This window comes from Lottia gigantea (assembly GCF_000327385.1).
Source record: "Lottia gigantea unplaced genomic scaffold LOTGIsca_117, whole genome shotgun sequence".
In the NCBI taxonomy this organism is placed as follows: Eukaryota; Metazoa; Mollusca; class Gastropoda; family Lottiidae; genus Lottia; species Lottia gigantea.
In genome coordinates this window covers 660,917-681,648 of record NW_008707167.1, presented here as the reverse complement: position 1 = coordinate 681,648, position 20,732 = coordinate 660,917, and the positions used below count along the sequence as shown (strand labels likewise).

The 20,732-nt window shown below is 36.3% G+C and overlaps 5 protein-coding genes across 5 annotated transcripts in view; all 5 read left to right on the top strand.

Annotated features, from left to right (window-relative positions):
• The window catches only part of LOTGIDRAFT_171628 (hypothetical protein), a gene marked incomplete at both ends in the record, with an annotated part of 6,481 nt that extends 2,676 nt beyond the window's left edge, over window positions 1-3,805 (top strand). Inside the window, one exon of the mRNA XM_009047833.1 lies at window positions 3,431-3,805. Within this exon, the coding sequence (XP_009046081.1) occupies window positions 3,431-3,805 (375 nt within the window). The remainder of the gene's footprint in view (window positions 1-3,430) is intronic.
• A 51-nt stretch (window positions 3,806-3,856) lies between these two features.
• On the top strand, window positions 3,857-4,486 carry LOTGIDRAFT_137738 (hypothetical protein; the record flags this gene model as incomplete). Its single annotated transcript, XM_009047832.1, has 1 exon — window positions 3,857-4,486. One exon carries the CDS (start codon window positions 3,857-3,859, stop codon window positions 4,484-4,486), a length of 630 nt encoding a protein of 209 aa, XP_009046080.1.
• A 1,886-nt stretch (window positions 4,487-6,372) lies between these two features.
• On the top strand, window positions 6,373-9,632 carry LOTGIDRAFT_171627 (hypothetical protein; the record flags this gene model as incomplete). The annotated part of the gene is made up of 2 exons (XM_009047831.1): window positions 6,373-6,922; window positions 9,415-9,632. The coding sequence occupies 2 exons, from the start codon at window positions 6,373-6,375 to the stop codon at window positions 9,630-9,632; spliced, it is 768 nt and encodes a 255-aa protein (XP_009046079.1).
• A 364-nt stretch (window positions 9,633-9,996) lies between these two features.
• Window positions 9,997-12,099, top strand: LOTGIDRAFT_171626 (hypothetical protein; the record flags this gene model as incomplete). Its single annotated transcript, XM_009047830.1, has 1 exon — window positions 9,997-12,099. The coding sequence occupies one exon, from the start codon at window positions 9,997-9,999 to the stop codon at window positions 12,097-12,099; it is 2,103 nt and encodes a 700-aa protein (XP_009046078.1).
• Window positions 12,100-13,208: 1,109 nt separating this feature from the next.
• Window positions 13,209-20,065, top strand: LOTGIDRAFT_171625 (hypothetical protein; the record flags this gene model as incomplete). Its single annotated transcript, XM_009047829.1, has 3 exons — window positions 13,209-14,005; window positions 17,270-17,898; window positions 18,219-20,065. The coding sequence occupies 3 exons, from the start codon at window positions 13,209-13,211 to the stop codon at window positions 20,063-20,065; spliced, it is 3,273 nt and encodes a 1,090-aa protein (XP_009046077.1).
• Window positions 20,066-20,732: the final 667 nt, after the last annotated feature.

Genomic DNA, 20,732 nt, shown 5'->3' with positions numbered 1-20,732 from the left:
GACCGTGGACTTAAATTTATTCCCACACCAAAGATAGCTAACTTGAATTATCTCCGACCATCCATTGAACGATTTCAACGAAATCTTAGCTGCACATATTTTTTTCGAAACCATCCCCCACGTGGTGCTAGAACAATGTTTATTCCTAAATCCACGCGGACACCCCCTCAGGCCGCCATCCATCCTGAAATATTGAAAGCATTTGCGAGTATGAATAGCCAAACAGTGAACCTTTCCATAACACACGAAAAGCCTAATCTCACACGAGTGGAACGTGAAGCGTTAAACTTACTTAAGAAAGATGATAGCATTGTTATTAAAAAGAGTGACAAAGGTTCATGTTGTGTCATTTTGAATAGGGAGGATTACGTTTTAGAAGCAGAGAATCAACTGAATAATCCTAAACATTATGCCATTTTACCGAAACCAATTTTCAAAGAAACTGCTAACATGATTAACAGTATTCTTGCCGATTTAGTCAAAACTAGTTATCTCAAACAGAAACAATATGACTATCTGTCTGCCAAACCTGATTGTCGCGAGAGACATTTGTACACTTTGCCTAAAATCCATAAGAATCCAACCAAGGAGTGGTTTATCTCGAATAAAATCCCTAAAGGCCGCCCGATTATATCTGACTGTGGTAGTGAGTCATATGCAGTGTCAGAATACATTGATCATTTCTTACTACCTATAGCATGTCAACATCGCGCCTACCTTAAAGACACAACCGATTTTGTCAATAAAATAAAAAATCTTCGAGTTCCCTCTAATGCTATTTTAATTTCTATCGACGTTTCTTCTATGTATACCAATATCGATAACACTACTGGTCTAACGGCAGTTCGTAAAGCTTTTAATAGAAACCCAGATCCAAACAGACCCGACGATGCAATTCTACAGCTTTTAGAGATTCGTATTAGTCGAAACGATTTCACATTTAATGGTAAAACATATTTACAAACTTGAGGGACAGCAATGGGCAAACGATTCGCCCCTTCGTACGCAAACCTTTTCATGGCAGAGTGGGAACGTGAGGTGTTGCCCCTCTGTCCATTTGACCCACTTTTTTACGGACGCTTTTTGGATGACATTTTTATGGTTTGGACTTATTCTATCGAACAGTTTTGGGAATTGTTTGAAATTCTCAACAACCACCATCCTTCTATCAAACTAACCGCAAACGTGAGTGACAAAAGCATAGACTTTCTCGATACCACAGTCTTTAAGGGAGATTCCATAGCAGAAACAAATACACTGGATATTAAAGTGTATTTCAAAGAAACTGATACTCATCAACTCTTGCACAAGAGCTCCTTTCACCCAAAACATACCTTTTCAGGTATAATTAAGTCACAAGTTTTACGATTTCATCGAATTTGTACAAGATCTTCTGATTTCAACCAAGCCTGTACGATTGTTTTCTCAAAACTGAAAGAGCGTGGGTACTCTAAACGATTTTTACGAAACATAAAAAATTCCACCTTAGCACAGATAGCAGCTAAAACCAAACAGACTTTATGCCGAAGTACCTCCAGGTTTAAGAAGTGCTCCATGTTTGTCCAGTAGATGCAAAACATGTCCCTTTATATCAGAAACTCATTATTTTGTAAGCAACTCTACGAATAAAAGGTACCCGATCCAGGAACATCTAACATGTGAACATTCGAATGTAATATATTTAATTTCATGCAAGAAATGCCCCAAACAATATGTAGGAGAAACTAAGAATAATTTACGAACTTGCTTTAATGCTCATAGGTCAGACATCAAATTAAAGAAAGACAAGCCTGTTTCTAATCATTTCAACCTCGACGACCATTCAATAGACTATCTCGTCCTAATCCCAATTGAGCGTATAGAAATTGACTTGCCCGAAGATGAAACTACCAAATTCCGTCAATCTAGGGAAGCCCATTGGATTGAGACATTGAATACAGCAAGACCTATAGGACTAAATATTCATCATAATGTAGGCATAGCACCCTTTGTTGTCCCGTTTAATACAACCAGCAATCGAGCAAGCAAGATAGTTCATGCCCACTATAAAAGCCTTCAAGAGAAATTCCCCCATGTCTATAAGCAGAAAATGATAGTTGCATATTCAAAAAATAAGAACTTAAATGATAATATTGTTCATAGTAAACTAAAAACAATCAGTACATAACAGATACTATACTTCTCGCCCACTGGGCGAGTTATTTTTTCTAATTTCAAATCAGAATAAGAACAGAAGAAAACCCAATATCAAGACCCGTAATCCTAATTTCTAAATAAAGTGTCTGCTCCACCCTAGGCCTGTACATTTGGGAGAATCAAACCCTCCCTTCCCCGAAATCTATTGAATTGAAAAATATTTAGTGTGAGTTTTTGCCCTTGTGCTTGAAAACGCTTTCAAATTTAGCTCTTAAACACTTAAAAGCATGATTCTTGCTGTATTTTGACACAACTTGGTTTAATTATTCAGTCCCGCGCTATGAATATTTGCCTTCTAGAGTTTTCACGAGCTAAAAATTGAACTCGCTTTCAAGAACAAGGGCAAGAACTCATACTCAATATTACTCAGTATCGTCCTAAAGAGTTTAAAAGAAGTGTATGACAGAAGGTTGAATATTTCATACTGGTGATAGTTAGTTACTGTACTGCCTAATATTTTTATTCAAAACCAAAGCTGCCAGTGGGCGTATATTACCTTGCCTGGCAAGCTATCTTTAACTTCCAGAAAGCGCAGTTCTCGATTACTGATCGTTCGTGTCAACCTCTCAAACTACTTGTCTGCCATTACAATTGTGGAACGTATATTGCTGTCATCCATGTCCGTTGGTCTATCCACAATTGGCAATTGCTCGTAAACACTCTACAGGGCACAATTCTTCACTGATTTGGACCTAACTTATTGAAATCATTTATTATCTACGAAAGATGAACCCCATAGAAAATCTAAATATGAACTATTGCCCTTGCTCTTCAAAACACGTTTGACATTTAGCTGTAAACACTCTACAAGGCACAATTCTTCACGGATTTTGAAAAAACCTGCTGAAATCATTTATTATCACCCACGGTGCAACCCTACCGAAAATAAAAAAAATCTTAAAATATTTAGTATCTGTTATAGCCCTTTTCTTCAAAACCCGTTCCATTTTTAGTTTGAAAAATTGAAAATCCAAAAATATTAATATTTGAGTTATAGCCCTCGTTCTTCATAACGCATTTGAATTTAAGGTCTTAAACACTTAAGGTACAATTCTTGACGGATTCTGATGAAATAAAAATCTTTGAAGAAACACAATTCTGTTAATTAAAACAATGCTATGGTAAATAGACTTTTTTTCTTCTAAATGTTTTCTGTCCAACAAAGCTTCCAGTAGGCGTATATTACTTTGCCTGGCAAGCTATCTTACTCATTTCACCCAATTTCTCTTTTCAGATCTCCAATCCTGGTGCCCTATGCCCTCCAATTATCCCACCAGAGATCGAATACGAAGATGAGGTCGAGATCACTATGATTGATCAAAGTTTAGATATAGAAAATGCCAATGACTTAGATTTTGTTCCTGACACTGAAAGTGAGTCGGACAGTGAATATGATCAAGACCCACCAGATGAGCAACCACTTTCCACTGATTTTGAGGACATTGAATCTTTCAGTGTACCAGAAAATGCTGCAGATGAAAGAAAATTCCTTGTGTTTGAATCCTGTGTTGTAAATTTGTTTAGGAAATGCCAGAAAACAGGATGTGCGGCAGAGGTTTTAGAGTTTAAAAGGACGGTGGTAGGGTCTAGACTGATAGTGAGCACATAATGTACTGCTGGTTGCAAATACACTTGGTCATCATAACCTACTTTAGATAGAATGAGAGTTGGTAACCTGCTTTTGTCTGCAGCCACCTTGTTTTCAGGTAAAACATATGCCAGACTTCAAGATATTTCTGCATATCTGAAATTACCAATCCTTTGTCAGAGCCAGTTCTATGCCCTGCAGAAGCGTTATCTTTTCCCAGTAATAAATGAAACATGGATGTCGTGTCAGTTAGGTGTTGTGATTGGGTTGAGCAGGGAGGACAAGGTTGTTCTATCTGGTGATGGCCGTCGTGACAGTCCGGGCCACTGTGCAAAGTATGGGACGTACACTCTCATGGATGTGGATTCAGGATATATAGTTGATTTTGCTGTTCTCAACAAGGCTGATCCCCGGGTGAAAAATTCCAATGCCATGGAACCCATGGGGCTAATACAGTGTTTGTCTAATATGAAGAAATGGAATATTGACGTCAACATCCTCACCACAGACAGACACAAAACCATTAGAAAAATTATTCGGGTTGACTACCCTGAGATTACACACCAATTTGACTTATGTATTGTAAAAAAAATTGTAACGGCATGTGGCAAGAAAACAGCCCTTGCCCCTCTCCTTGATTGGTTACAGTTCATAAGTAACCACTTCTGGTGGGTCATGTCAAGGCAATGTAGATGCTCTTAAAGAGAATTGGGAATCAATCCTTTATCACACTGCCAACATCCACGTTTGGAAGGATAAACAACTATTCCACGCCTGTGAGCACCTGTAACAAAATACACTTCTACAGGATCAGTCCATGGTCCGCCATGGGCTATTAGCCTGGTATTTTGTTATTGTCCTTTATTGTTTTAGTATGGTCATAAAAATGATCGAAATATATAATACATCATAATTATATTGACGGACATTGAAAAGATAAAAGGTTTAATTTTTAAGTATCTCCTTAAATTATTTCGGGGGATGTCACACCTATCAATATGAGGTATGCAGCAAATGATATAAATATACCTTAACAAATTAGAAGGATTAGTATTCACTTGGAAACTGTGGAACTCAGCCAGAACTAGACATTCGATACTCTCCTAGTTCTTAAAAGATCTTGATATAATTCATTTGCTACTACCTCTACCTCGACTGTTTTGATGCTGATACTTATACTGTAAAAATACACAACGTGAAGAACTTTATTAATATATTTAAAAACCACTAGACGTTTTGATTTAACAACACGGAGAAAAAGGCCTGTACGTAACAAGAGCTTTGTTACATACCCAGCTTTTATGGTGCCTGGTTCCCAGGATTCTGAACGGGTTACAAGTTAAAGAAGAGGAAACGTTCAAGAGGAAACGTATAGCACAACGAATAGGAGGATTCTCTAAAACAGTAAGTTCCTTTCTGTTCATTTTTTTGAGTAATCGAAACAATGGAAGGTGAAAACGAGACTGCATTCTTTCAGACTTTGTCAAATCAAATTAGTCGATTGACTAATTCCATTTCCACCAACGGTGTCGCTACAATCATCGAACCCTTCGATGGCGACCCTAAGAAATTCAGAGAATGGACCCGCTCTATTGAAAAGTACTCAATATTGGCTTCAATTACGGGCGACCGAATGAAACTAATTGCATACCAGACGAGTAAGGGTGTCGTTTCAAATTTCATAAGGCGTTACCTAGACGCTAATGGAGAGGCAACGTGGGAGGAGCTTAAGAATGAATTGTCGGCACGCTTCGCTGAGGTGACAGACCCACAATATGCGTTAGCACTTCTTCGAAAATGTAAGCAAAACACGGGTGAAAATGTACAATGTTTTGGGGAAAGACTATTGGTTTTGGCTAGCGAGGCATACTCAGTGTCAAGTCTGGAAGTCGAAAGGCAACTTGTAGGTTTCTTTATTGACGGGTTAAAAGAAAATTACCTTAAAATGAAAATAATACGGGAAAACCCTACCACATTACAAGATGTGGTAAACTTGGGCACAGAAAGGCCGATTGTAAAGTTCGGCTTTCCTCGGAAAACTAATACCCTCTCCTCGAAATTCGGCTGTCGGGGAGAGATCATTTAGGACAAAGAAAACAAAATATTTTAGAAAAACTTCAATTAAAAATAAAAAAGATATTTTTATAAATTTGGCAGGAAATCCAAGTACTTGTATTATGAGATTGGAGAAACAAAATTATAGATCTTTAATCGATACCGGAGCAGAGGTATCATTAATGCACCGTCGCATATATAATAGTCTTAAGTATAAGCCGAAACTTAGAAAGGAAAATGTCACTCTCCGATCGGTTAGTGGACAAGCATTGACAATTAGTGGCAGTGCTGTTTTTGAATTTAAAATTGGTAACAAAGATATAAAACATAAATTCTTCGTAGTAACTTCGATGAATAGGAATTTGATTTTGGGTAGAGATTTTCTATCCGAGAAAAATGTACGCATTTATTTTGATTTGAAATGTCTGAGGATATATGGAACGTATGTTCCCCATCAGCAGGATATTCATATTTCGTCGCTCGTAAGATTGACTGAAAGTGTTGTACTTAATCCTCAAAGTAGTTGTTTAGGCATGGCGAGAATTAAGAACCATAGCCTGACTGCACCTATGCTGCAGGTACAAGGTATGGATTCTGGATACCTTAGCAAACAACCAGGTGTAATGGTTGCTAATGCATTAATTGCGGGAATCCACGTGGAACAAAATAATGGACGTATGCCCATTTCATTGGTTAACAATACTAACCAAACTATAAGGTTAAACAAGGGTTGTTTAGTAGGAAAGGTGGAGCCTGTTGAACATGATGAGGTACATGATTTAACTCCACCCACTAAAAATATCTCAGAGGTTTCTATTGGCAATTATAATGTGTCAAAAGTGTATACTAACAATGACGACTGTTTTAAAGATATAGATGTCCCAGACATACATAGGTCAAAGGTTATAGATATATTGACTAATTATAGAGACATATTTGCTACAAATGATATGGAATTAGGACAAACGGACACTGTTAAGATGAAAATTGACATAGGTGATCACTCACCTATAAAACTACGACCTTACCGAACACCACTAAACAAAAGGCAGATTGTTGACAAAGCTATTGATGACATGCTAGGTGCAGATATAATTGCACCTTTTACGAGTCCCTTTAGTTTTCCAATCGTAGTTGTGGATAAAAAAGATGGTTCCAAGAGATTTTGTGTGGACTATCGTGCATTCAATAAAATCACCAAAATCAACTCATATCCACTTCCTTTGATTGATGATTTATTGGCACAATTGAATGCAACTTCCTACTATAGCCTAATTGATCTCCGTGCAGGTTACTGGCAGGTGCAGATGCATGCAGATGACAAGGAGAAAACTGCATTTGTATGTCATAGAGGTCTGTTTCATTTCAATGTGATGCCGTTCGGTTTAGTAAATGCACCAGGTGTTTTTATGCAATTGGTTGATCAAGTCTTACAAGGTTTAAGCGAATTTGCTGTAGCATATCTTGATGACATTTTGATATTTTCTAGAACAAAAGAAGAACATCTAAAACATTTGCAACAAGTATTTGATAGGTTAAGACAACACAATTTAAAGTTAAAAGCCAGTAAATGTTCTTTTATGACAAGGGAAACTATGTACTTAGGTTTCACCATATCAACACAGGGTGTATCAGCTGATCCGGATAAGGTTAGAGCATTAAAGGCGATGACTCCGCCTACAACTGTCACTGAAACTCGTTCATTCATTGGTGGAATGAGTTACTATAGAAGACTCATACCTAATTTTAGTAAAATTGCTGAGCCTCTTATTAATTTGACGAAGAAATTTGCAAGGTTTAACTGGACACAGGAGTGTCAACGAGCGTTTGATTTCTTAAAAGAAAGTCTAACGACAATACCATTTTTAGGCTACCCAAATTCTAATTTACCATATGTACTTTACACTGATGCAAGCGATACTTGCATCGGTGCATGTTCAGCACAAGTTATTGAAGGTGTCGAAACACCTATTTACTTTTTGAGTCATAGATTGAATTCTACACAAGTCAAATATTCGACAGTACTAAAAGAATGTTTTGCAATTCATTACAGTTTGCAAAAACTCGACTATTATTTGCATAATGCAGAATTCATAATTAGGACAGACCATCAACCATTAAAATATTTTTTGAGTCACCCATTCAGAATAAGCAAATTCAATGATGGGCATTAGGAATTTCAGGCTATAATTGTAAGATAGAATATATACCGGGTAAGAAAAATTCAATGGCTGATCTTTTATCGCGAGTTCCAAAAGCAACATTTGACAATTTAAATGAAGATGATGACGAAATTGAGCCCCGTATAAATAATAACTCACTTGAGATAAACGCTATAAATTCAAACCAGATTGAGACTAGTAAATATGCTGACTGTGAACTTAATAACCATGACGATACATCTGACAATGAGGACTTTCAGTTAGATTTAGATATGATAGCCGAACAAATGAAGGATGATCAATTACAAAAGCTCAAAACTGATTTACAAAGGGGGGCAGTGAAATCCACAATAAATAATAGATATTTACTGGTAGACGATATTGTATATTATATTTCCGATCCGGATGGTGAACCTAATTTACGACTTTACATTCCGACACACTTGACAGAAAAGGTCATCAAACAATATCATGACGATAATGGTCATAGTGGCGTAGATAGATGTTACGCACTAGTAAGGACAAAATATTACTGGCCAGGTCTTTATAAACAACTCTATAAATATATAGGACAATGTATTTTATGTCAAGCAAGGTCAACTGTTAAGAACAAACCCGATTTAGTTGAGACAGGAATACCTCCTTATCCTATGGCAAAGGTATCTTTTGATTTATCTGGTCCATATCCGACAAGTTTGTCTGGAAACAAATATATTGCCAGTTTTGTCTGCATATACTCTGGCTGGATAGAGGCATGGAAATGTTGCTCATTTGTTAATTGATGAATTCTTTCCCAGATTTGGTTGTCCTTTAGCTATGGTTACTGATAATGGTACCGAGAATGAGAATAGGGTTATGAAAGAAACTCTCCAAAGTTTAAACATTAAACATATTCTTACTTCTTATTATAGACCACAAAGTAACAGTGTTGTCGAGCGAAGTCATCGAACGTTACAACAATCTCCATTTACCATGTTGTATTCTAGAGATCCGGTGTTACCGCTTGATAATATTCTTAAGCCGAGACGTAAGTTCATGGGTGAAGGTGATTTCCATCAGGTGGCATTGGAGAATCAACACCGGTCATTCCTCCAAGTACATAAATACATGAAAAAAGCTAAGCAACGACAAGCCAAATACGCTAACAAAAATACTAAAAATATTGATTTTAAGACAGGTGACCCAGTATACTATAAGAATTTCTTACTAAAAATAAACTAGAAGACAGATGGTCACCATACCATCGAATAGTTGAACAAACCTCACCAGTCTCATTCAAAATTAGGAATCAACTCACTAACAGAGTGATAAAGGCTCATGCTGAGCACTTAAGATTAGCTAATATTGATGAATGGGACATACCTAAAGACACAAATAAATTAAGAAAAGCCCAATATGTTGAACCTCCTTCAGAATCTGAAGGTTCCGATTCTGAGTATTCAGAAGATGACGAATTGCCTCTTAGTGAACTAATTAAGAAATACCGTAGGGTACGAGAAAACTCGTCGAGTGAAGATGACATACCACTCATGGAAATGGCGCAACGAATTAGAGTAGAAAATGACAGCGCCAATGATGATGATGTTGGCAATCCGGATGATGCCTCATCAAATGATATGGTGGTTGCCTAGATGACTAAGTGTTGATTGGGTTTGATGGGAAAGGGCCCTTCTCAGATTACCGTTACAATCAACTACTTTTAATCGACCGCATTATACCACTTAAAAATATTCTTAATATTTTTCATTAAGAACACATAAACGAGACTATCGTGTGTTGCAAATGAACAGATCAATGATGACCTTCTACGCGTTATTTCGCCGGTCATTATTTTGATCCATAGAAGTCATAGATTTCATAGATTTTGTTTTTGTTTTGTTCTAAATAGGATTTTGTTTACAAATTTAGAATAGATTTGGATTAATTGCATTATGGTTTACGGTGTATATATATATATATATATAATTATGATATTGATCCACTATTTTTCAAATGATGTCGTGTCACATACTGGTTTTATTGGTTTTGATGGGTGGGTTTGCTGAGTTGCACAAGATAACACAGAATGTGTTATTCAGACCCCTCCCCACCAGTCGTTCTAAGTGGACTTTAACACTTGTGCACGACATCAATCCCTTTTTACGGTTCACCAGTGATCTAGCTATTGACGTAGGACGGACATTCCTCGCCGTGGATGAAATCATGTCAAATTATTCAATAAAAAATAATAGTCAAGAATATGTAAGCACTTTCAATACTCTTAAGAAGGAAGTAACTACTGTGAGAGATGAAATAGAGGATCTCCTAGATGGCGTAAATGATTTTCAGACATTATCAACGAAACATGCAAGGTCAAAAAGAGCTTTGATTCCATTCGTTGGAAAAGCACTAAGTCGGTTATTTGGCACTGTAAGTACAGAAGATTTAGACGTTATAAGAAAAAATATCGAAATTTTAGCTGCAAATCAGCATGCAATTACACAGGTTGTATCTGAAAGTTTATCTTTGTTAAATGTCTCTCGACTCCAAATTTCAGAAAATAGGCAACAAGTGAATATATTATCAAAAAGTTTACATAAGTTAGATTTAAAAATAGAAAGTGTTGTTAAGCAATTCCGAAAGAAATTAATCAGTCTTGAAGGATTTATCCATCTATTTTTAAGAATGAAGATGGTATTGGATGATATTAAAAATATGTTCCTTCGAGCGGAACTATATGCCGAGGACGTTAAAATACAACTAAATTTGTTATTATTAGGTCATTTGTCACCGAGCATAATTAAACCCGGCAGTTTACGAAAACTTTTGATTGAGATTCAACGCCAATTACCTCCAAGTGTTATGCTTCCAAAAGACCCTCGTAAAAATCTTTGGCATTATTGTAGAATTTTGAACTGTATTACTTTTATTGAAGATAACAAAATTATTGTAGTGGTCAATATCCCTCTTTTGGATAGTGAGGGTTCTTTTGAAATTTTCAAAATTCATAATTTTCCCATGCCGATGACAAATAAAAAGATTTTATCTAAATCCAAAGCTACCTTCAAAATGGTTGCCTCTTACAGACTTGAAGCCGAAGTTATTGCCATTAATAATGATAGAACAAAGTATGCAATTTTAGATAGGGATGAAACAAAACGATGTTCTGACCCATTAATTGGATTTTGTCAAATACGTAGTCCGATCTACCCCATTAATTTATCGCAATTATGCATTGTAGCTTTATTCACAAATAATAAAGAGAAAATTTCACAATTATGTAAAGTTTATGTAAAACCTAATTGTATTTTACCGATGGCTAAATACATAACAAATGGACTTTGGATAGTGGTAACTCAAAGACCCATCATATTTTCGATCATTTGTCACCAAACGAGTTTTGTACATAAGTCTGTCACAGTGCGGCCACCAATTCAATCTATTCAGTTATCGCCTACGTGTAAAGCTCAGAATGATTATTTAGAACTACCAGCCCTTTACTCGAATGAGAGTACTTACTTTGATCCAACTTCTTTTGAAAAATTAACATCAGCATTTAATCAATCAATGACTGATCTTTGGCAACCTTTTGTAGATAAATGTCAAAATTATAAATTAACAAAATTGCCACCTAAATTAGAAAATATTGAGAATTTTCCTTTAGACGAACTGGCATATGAAATGAAAAATTTACAACGAATTAGAAATGAAAAATCAAAAACATGGTCTCTCTGGAAATTAGTTCTTATTGGTCTCGGAATTTTAATTACTATATTAATAATATATGTTTTGGCTCTAAAATATTGTAAGTCTGGAGGACTGCGGCGACGGTTTCAATCCTTCCTACGAAGTAGAGAAACTCATAAATGGGACAAGAGGGAGTCAGCTGATTTAGAGATGACTCCAAGAAAAATTGCTATCGTTACTCCACAACCAGCTGTTGCCACAGCACCTCTTTTACATAATGACCAGCAACAGGAACAACAACCACCTTTGTTGTATCCTCAGATACCAGAGCCAGCAAGTTATTTGGGTAGTGGACGAGGAAGAATGATGGCTGAGGTGCTACGATTGGCACGAAATCGACGTTCTCTACAAGATAGAACAAGATACCACTAATTAAAATTAATTTGAATCTGATATACATTCTTTTACAAGAGACTATTTGTAGGAGACTTCACAGATATATCGAACAGTTTAAACGTCAATGGTGAATTGGTAAATTGGTGGACATATAATTTTTATGCCAATGGTAGATTGATAATTGGTGGACATATAATTTTTATGCCAATGGTAGATTAGTATATTGGTGGACATATAATTTTTATGCCAATGGTAGATTGGTAATTGGTGGACATATAATTTTTATGCCAATGGTAGATTGATAATTGGTAGACATATAATTTTTATGCCAATGGTAGATTGATAATTGGTGGACATATAATTTTTATGCCAATGGTAGATTAGAAAATTGGTGGATATCTAATATGTGTAGTGACAATTTTTTCATAGAAGAACTTATGTTTATGTTGTGCCTTTTTAATTTTTTGATTATATTGATTTTGTGTTGGAGGATTGATAGGTGTGAAGACCGTTTAGATTTTGTGGATTAATAATAGAAAATTATTAAATTATTTCTGGGGATGTCACACCTATCAATATGGGGTATGCAGCAAATGATATAAATATACCTTAACAAATTAGAAGGATTAGTATTCACTTGGAAACTGTGGAACTCAGCCAGAACTAGACATTCGATACTCTCCTAGTTCTTAAAAGATCTTGATATAATTCATACTACCTCTACCTCGACTGTTTTGATGCTGATACTTATACTGTAAAAATACACAACGTGAAGAACTTTATTAATATATTTAAAAACCACTAGACGTTTTGATTTAACAACACGGAGAAAAAGGCCTGTACGTAACAAGAGCTTTGTTACAGAATTAACATAAATACTTTTGCCTTCAAGGAACAATTTTGGATTATTGACAGAGGATAATTATAGAAAACAATGATATAATATATCATTATATATATGGATATTGGATCGCAAAAAGGGGATATCGACAACACTTTGTCATATACCTATCTTTTCTGGTGCCGTGACCAGGATTCTGAACGGGCAAGAAGATCAAGGAACTAGGAAAAAGAACAGAAGAGGAAACGCACTCCTATCGGTAAGTTAATTTTGTTTCACTGTCCATTGAGCATAATCCGAGAACATGTCAACAGAAGAAGAAACCACATTCTTCCACACTTTATCTGACCAATTAAATAGACTTACAAATTCGATATCAACTAATGGGGTGGTAACAATAATAGACTCATTTGAGGGGGACCCCAAAGCATTTAGGGAATGGACGAGATCCATTGAAAAGTATGCGGTGTTAGCATCCATTCCAAACGATAGGATGAAATTGATCGCTTATCAAACGAGTAAAGGGGTGGTGTCTAATTTTATTAGGCGCTATCTCGATACCCATCCCGCAGCAGATTGGCCTACGCTAAAGGATGAACTCTCGGCACGCTTTGCAGAAGTAACTGATGCACAACATGCTTTCGCGTTACTCCGAAAAGTTAAACAAAATCATAATGAAAACGTACAATTTTTTGGTGAGCGACTTTTGGTATTAGCATCGGAAGCATATTCAGGAACATCGTCGTTAGAAATAGAAAGGCAACTAGTAGGGTTCTTTGTTGACGGATTGAAAGAAAATTATTTAAAATTGAAAATTCTACGGGAAAATCCCAAAACTTTGCAATTAGCGGTGACCTTAGCTATGAGTGAGCAAAATTTGAGAACACGGTTCGCATTAAGAACGGGAAGCAATTTCCCGCGCAACGAAGATAGTTCTAGCCGAGACGAACCCATGGAGGTTGACCATTTCAGACCCAGGAAATGCAGAATTTGCTATAGACATGGACATGAGGCAAAGGATTGCCGACGAAAACCTAACAATAGACAGGTTAACAGTGCGGACACATTTAGGGCATCCCGTCCTCCAATTAAATGTTGGAGGTGCGGTAAATTAGGCCATAAACAAGTCGATTGCAAAGTTCGACTAAATTCGGGAAACCATTAGCCTCTCCTCGTAAACCGGCTAACGAGGAGAGAAAGAAAGTAACTTCAACAAATAAACCTATTTTCAACAAAAATTGTAAGTCAAAACGAAATTCTTAAAATAAGAAAATTTTAGAAGTAAACTTGGCAGGTAATCCGAGTACATGTTTAGTAAAATTTGAAAAACAATATTATAGGGCATTAATTGATTCCGGTGAAGAAGTGTCTTTAATGCACCGGCGCGTTTACCAAAATTTAAAATATAAACCCAAACTCAAAAAAGAAAATGTAATTCTACGTTCCGTAAGCGGACAATCTTTAACTATTGATGGAAGTGCCGATTTCGAATTTAAAATAGGAAACAAAGAAATGAAGCATAAACTCTTTATTGTATCTTCTATGAATAGAAATTTGATACTCGGAAGAGACTTTCTAGCCGAGAAAAATGTGAGGATATATTTCGACCTCAAATGCCTAAGGATCTATGGAACGCTACACCATGACCTTCATATTTCATCCCTTGTACGGTTGACTGAAAATGTTGTTTTAGTGTAGCAAGGGCAAAATGTTTAAACCCGAATTCGCCCATGCTACAAATACAAGGAACCGATTCTGGTTTCATGAGCAAACAACCAGGAATAATGGTTGCAAATGCACTAGTTGCAACAGTAAATGTTGAACGAAACAATTGACGTATGCCCATTACGATAGTAAATAATACTAACAAAACTATGACCTTAAAGAGAGGTTGCTTAATAGGTCAAATAGACCCTGTCAATCATAACGACGTAAGTGAATTAGTCCCACCTTTAGATGTAAACCAGGTTAGTAATGAACAAACTAATGACTGTTTTAAAGATATAAAAATGCCAAACAACCATCGGTCACGCCTAATGAATATATTTACTAAATATAGAGATATATTCGCCTCGAGCGATACTGAACTTGGACAGACAGATACTGTCAAAATGAAGATTGATGTTGGTGACCATCCACCCATAAAATTAAGGCCATATAGGACACCGTTAAATAAAACAAAAATCGTTGACAAAGCGATTGATGATATGCTAGGTGCAGGGATAATCGCAAATTCGTCATCCCCGTATGCATTTCCTATTGTAGTCGTAGACAAGAAAGATGGAGGGGGGCGCTTTTGTGTTGATTACAGAGCACTGAATAAAATCACTAAAATCAACTCCTACCCTCTCCCATTAATCGATGATCTATTAGCACAATTAAATGCATCTTCAGTGTACAGCCTCATTGATTTACGAGCAGGTTACTGGCAAGTGCATGTCATAGAGGTTTATTTCATTTTAATGTCATGCCTTTTGGTTTAGTTAATGCACCCGGAGTATTCATGCAATTAGTTGGACGAGTATTAGAAGGCCTCAGTGATTTTGCGGTCGCTTATCTTGACGATATTTTAATATTTTCAAAAACACCAGAAGATCACTTTAAACATATAAAGTTATTTTTTGATAGATTAAGACAACATAACCTAAAGCTTAAGGCAAGTAAATGTTCATTCATGCAAGAAGAGACGAAATATTTAGGTTTTACTATTACTAAGAGTGGTATTTCGGCTGACCCAGATAAAGTGAGAGCGTTAAAAGTCATGACTCCTCCCACCACAGTTACCGAGACTCGTTCTTTCATTGGAGGGATGAGTTATTATAGAAGACTTATACCAAATTTCAATAAGATTGCAGAACCATTAATACATTTAACTAAGAAATTTGCTAGATTTAATTGGACAACGGAATGTCAACTTGCGTTTGACTTCTTAAAAAATAGTCTTACTACTATACCGTTTTTAGGTTATCCGAACTCTAATCTTCCGTACGTTTTATACACTGATGCAAGTGACACTTGCATAGGTGCATGTTTAGCACAAGTTATAGATGGAGTCGAAACTCCAATTTACTTTTTGAGTCATAAATCGAGTTCAACACAGGTAAAATATAGTACCGTGTTAAAAGAATGTTACGCTATACATTATAGCTTGCAAAAACTTGACTATTATTTGCATAATGCGGAATTTATTATTAGAACCGATCATCAACCATTAAAGTACTTGTTAGAATCGCCGTTTCAAAATAAACAAATTCAGCTTTGGGCCCTTGGTATACAAGGTTATAATTGGAAAATTGAATACATTCCTGGCAAAAGCAACTCGATAGCAGATCTACTATCACGAGTGCCAGTAGCAACTTTTGACAATTTAACAGATGACGACGAGGAGATAGAACCTCGATTAAACGACAATGCATTCGAAATAAATGTGATAAATTCTAATAAGGTTGACACAGGTAATTTCGCAGACTGTGATATGAATGACAATGAAAGTTTAAGTGACCCCGAAGATGACCCACTAAAATTAGACTTAGTCAGTGAACAAATAAAAGATGAATTACAAAATATTAAGACTGAATTAGAAAAAGGAAACCTAAAGCCTGCGGTCAATAATAAATATATAGTTGTTGATGACATATTATACTATATATCTGACCCAGATGGTGATCTTAATTTAAGACTCTATGTCCCCAAGCATTTGACGAGTAAAGTCATTAATCAGTATCATGATGAGAATGGACATAGTGGTGTTGACAGATGTTATGCTCTAATTCGTACTAAATACTATTGGAAGGGTTTATATAAACAACTATATAAGTATGTAGAAAACTGTGTCGCTTGTCAAGCAAGGTCAACGACTAAAAATAAACCAGACTTAGTTGAAACAGGTATACCACCATATCCAATGGCTAAGATCTCATTGGATCTATCGGGACCTTACCCAACAAGTTTATCAGGAAATAAGTACATAGCCAGTTTTGTATGTATGTACTCTGGTTGGATTGAAGCATTTCCAATTCCTGATAAATCGGCACAAAACGTCGCACATTTACTGATTGACGAAATGTTTCAAAGGTTCGGTTGTCCATTAGCTATAGTGACAGACAATGGAACAGAAAATGTAAATAAAGTCATGAAAGAAACGATGCAAACTTTAAATATAAAACATATTTGTACTTCTTATTATAGGCCTCAAAGTAATAGTGTAGTTGAACGAAGTCATCGAACGTTACACGATATCTTGTCTAAACGGTTGAAATCTGACATTTCCACTTGGGACATCCACCTTAACCAGAGTCTTGCGGCTTTGAGATTCAATATAAGCGCTAGCACAAAACAATCTCCATTTACATTACTTTATTGTAGAGACCCAGTGTTACCGTTAGACAATATTCTCAAACCTAGACGTAAGTTTTTAGGTGAAGGTGATTTCCATCAGATCGCACTGGAAAATCAACATCGTTCATTCCTACAAGTTTATAAAAATGTCAAAAAGGCTAAGAAAAGACAGGCTAAATATGCAAATAAAAATACTAAGAACATCGAATTTGAAGTTGGTGACCCGGTCTATTATAAGAATTTCTTAAGGAAGAATAAACTTGAAGACCGATGGACACCTTACTATAGAATTGTCGAAAAAACATCTTCAGTATCGTATAGAATTAAGAGTCAACTCACAGGCAAAACGACCAAAGCTCATGCAGAGCAATTACGGTTGGCTAAAATAGACGAATGGGACATTCCAACTGATGAACAAAGACTTAGACAGGCTAAGTATGTAGAACCCCTCTCTGACTCGAGTTCTGAGGGCTCTGCTTCGGAGTATTCCGAAAACGATGAGTTACCCTTGGCTCAGTTAATTAAAAAGTACAGACGTGTACGTGCAAACTCCTCCAGTGAGAGCGATATACCTCTCATGGAATTAGCTCAAAGGATAAGAGCACAAGATAACGATGTTATCGACGACAGTAATGTAGAAAGTAAATCGTCGTCAGGTGATGTATCGGATGAGTAATTTATGGTCCAATCAGGTGTGTGTGTTGTGAGTGATGAGAAAGGCGCCTTCTCTGATCTTATATCGATATACTGCCTTGGGCCATACAAATTACTATTGCGGTCAAATAACCTAATTATCATTATGGATACAATAACGAGTATATCGTGTATCGAAAATGATGGGAACAAAACAAGATTTACCTAATTAAGGCGTAGATATCTAACGCTTATCATGATTTGTGTCCACATGTAACTAAAATTAATTATAATTTTGTTGTAGTTGTTGTTGTTTTAAAGTAAATGGTCCATTATTTTTCAGAAAGAATGCGTTGTATTTGGTTATTATTATTACCTGTTTATGGTATCACTGCGGCAACCAAGGTTTCTCAGAATGTACTCTTTCGACCAGTACATCAGGTATCCACAAGTCGGTCCAAATGGCGCTTGACCCTGGTCCATGATATAACTCCGTTTATGAAGTTCACCAGTGACCTTGCTACCGACATAGGACGCACTCTACTCACTGTAGATGAAATTATGACAAATTATTCTGCAGGGAACAATAGCTTAGAATACGAAAATACGTTTAGCAAACTAAAAATAGAGGTAATAACTCTTCGAGATGAAACAGAAGATCTACTGGATGGTGTGCAAGACTATAGAGCACTGTCCATGAAACATGCTAGGCCAAGAAGAGCACTTATTCCATTTGTAGGAAAAGCATTAAGTTGGTTGTTCGGTACTGTCAGTACCGATGATTTAAATGTCATTAGAAGTAATATCGATAAGCTAGCTAATAACCAACAAGCTATTCAACATGTAGTTGCTGAAAGTTTGTCTATATTAAATGTATCACGCTTACATATTTCAGAAAATAGGCAACAAGTTAATTTATTATCAGATAGTTTACGAAACTTGGATATCAAGATAAAAAACGTAGTTCGGCAATTTAAAAAGAAACTAGTAAGTTTAGAGGGATTTCTCCATCTTTATTTAAGAATGAAATTAGTTCTCGATGACCTCAAAGACATGTATCTTAGAGCACAGATGTACGCATCGGAAATCAAACTTCAACTTAACATGCTTTCCTTAGGACATTTGTCCCCAAGTGTATTGATTCCCGGAAGTCTCCGCAGACTATTAATCGAAATTCAAAAGTCTAAAGCGACCTTTAAAATGGTAGCCTCATATCGGCTCGAGGCTGAGGTCATCGCAGTTAATACTGATAGAACAAAATATGCAATTCTAGATTCTGACGAATTCACTAAATGTTCAGACCCATTGGCTGGATTTTGCCAAATTACAAGTCCTATCTACCATATTAATTTGTCACAACTCTGTATAGTTGCCTTGTTTACGGAAAATCGAGAGAAGATACGCCAATTATGTAAAGTCTTTATTAAGCCGAACTGTATTTTACCGGTGGCAACATATTTAGCAAACGGTATGTGGATGGTTGTCACGCAACGACCAATCCGATTTTCAATTGTATGTCATCAGACTAGTTTCGTACACCAGTCTGTCGTGATACGGCCACCGATACAATCGATCACCTTACCACAATCATGTAAGGCTCAAAATGATTTTCTAGAACTACCCGCACACTTTTCGAACGAAAGTTCATACATGGATTCCACGTCCTTCCCAAACGTGACTGCTATTTTTGAGAAAAGAATTCAAGACCTTTGGCAACCTTATATCACCAAATTCGAGAATTACTCACTTACAAAATTACCACCCAAATTAGAACATATTACTGATATCCCAATGCAGGAACTAACGTACGAAATTGAAAATTTACAGAAATTAGAGCAGGAAGCTACAGAAAAATGGCCACTTCGGAAAATCGCTGCTATTAGCATAGCAGTAATAACGGGTATTTTGATACTTTTTGTCTTTATAAAATATTGTATAGCTGGAAGAATGGGGCGCATAGGTTTCTGTCGGTTCTTCGGACTCGGACTGCTCATGGGCGGGGGAACAAAAGGTCTTCCGATGTGCAGTTGCGTACTATACCTTCCGCTCCAAACGATGAACCAACATCTCGACCTGATCCTACAGTTCCTCTACTCCCCAACAACATGTACCCGCCGATTCCTAGACCGAGGGATGATACTCCACCCCCATCTGATGAATCCAGTCTCCCTGTACCTAAAGGAAGAATGACCCTGGACTACTTACTAAAGTTGGCACAAGCCCGAAACGCTGCCAAAGCCCAGGAATCTACAATGTAATTGACATAATTTTAAAAACAAATGTGTAGATCTCTTTATAGTTGAAGACTTCAAGTTTAGCTAAATGGTGAAACGTATCCTGCTTCTTCAAAAACGAAACAACATAACCTATGGCGAAATAAACGATGTAACCTGAGAAACCTACTCACCAAATGGTAGAATCGACAACCGCAAACCCAAGCACCTTAAGAAACTTTAATGGTGGATATAACTTTTAATGGTGGATATAACTTTTTATGGTGGATATAACTTTTTATGGTGGATATAACTTTTAATGGTGGATATAACTTTTAATGGTGGATATAACTTTTAATGGTGGATATAACTTTTTATGGTGGATATAACTTTTTATGGTGGATATAACTTTTTATGGTGGATATAACTTTTAATGGTGGATGTAACTTTTAATGGTGGATATAACTTTAATGGTGGATATAACTTTGATGGTGGATATAACTTTGATGGTGGATATAACTTTTAATGGTGGATATAACTTTTAATGGTGGATATAACTTTTTATGGTGGATATAACTTTGATGGTGGATATAACTTTTTATGGTGGATGTAGTAGCTTCTAGTAGTGCATATAAACAATATAG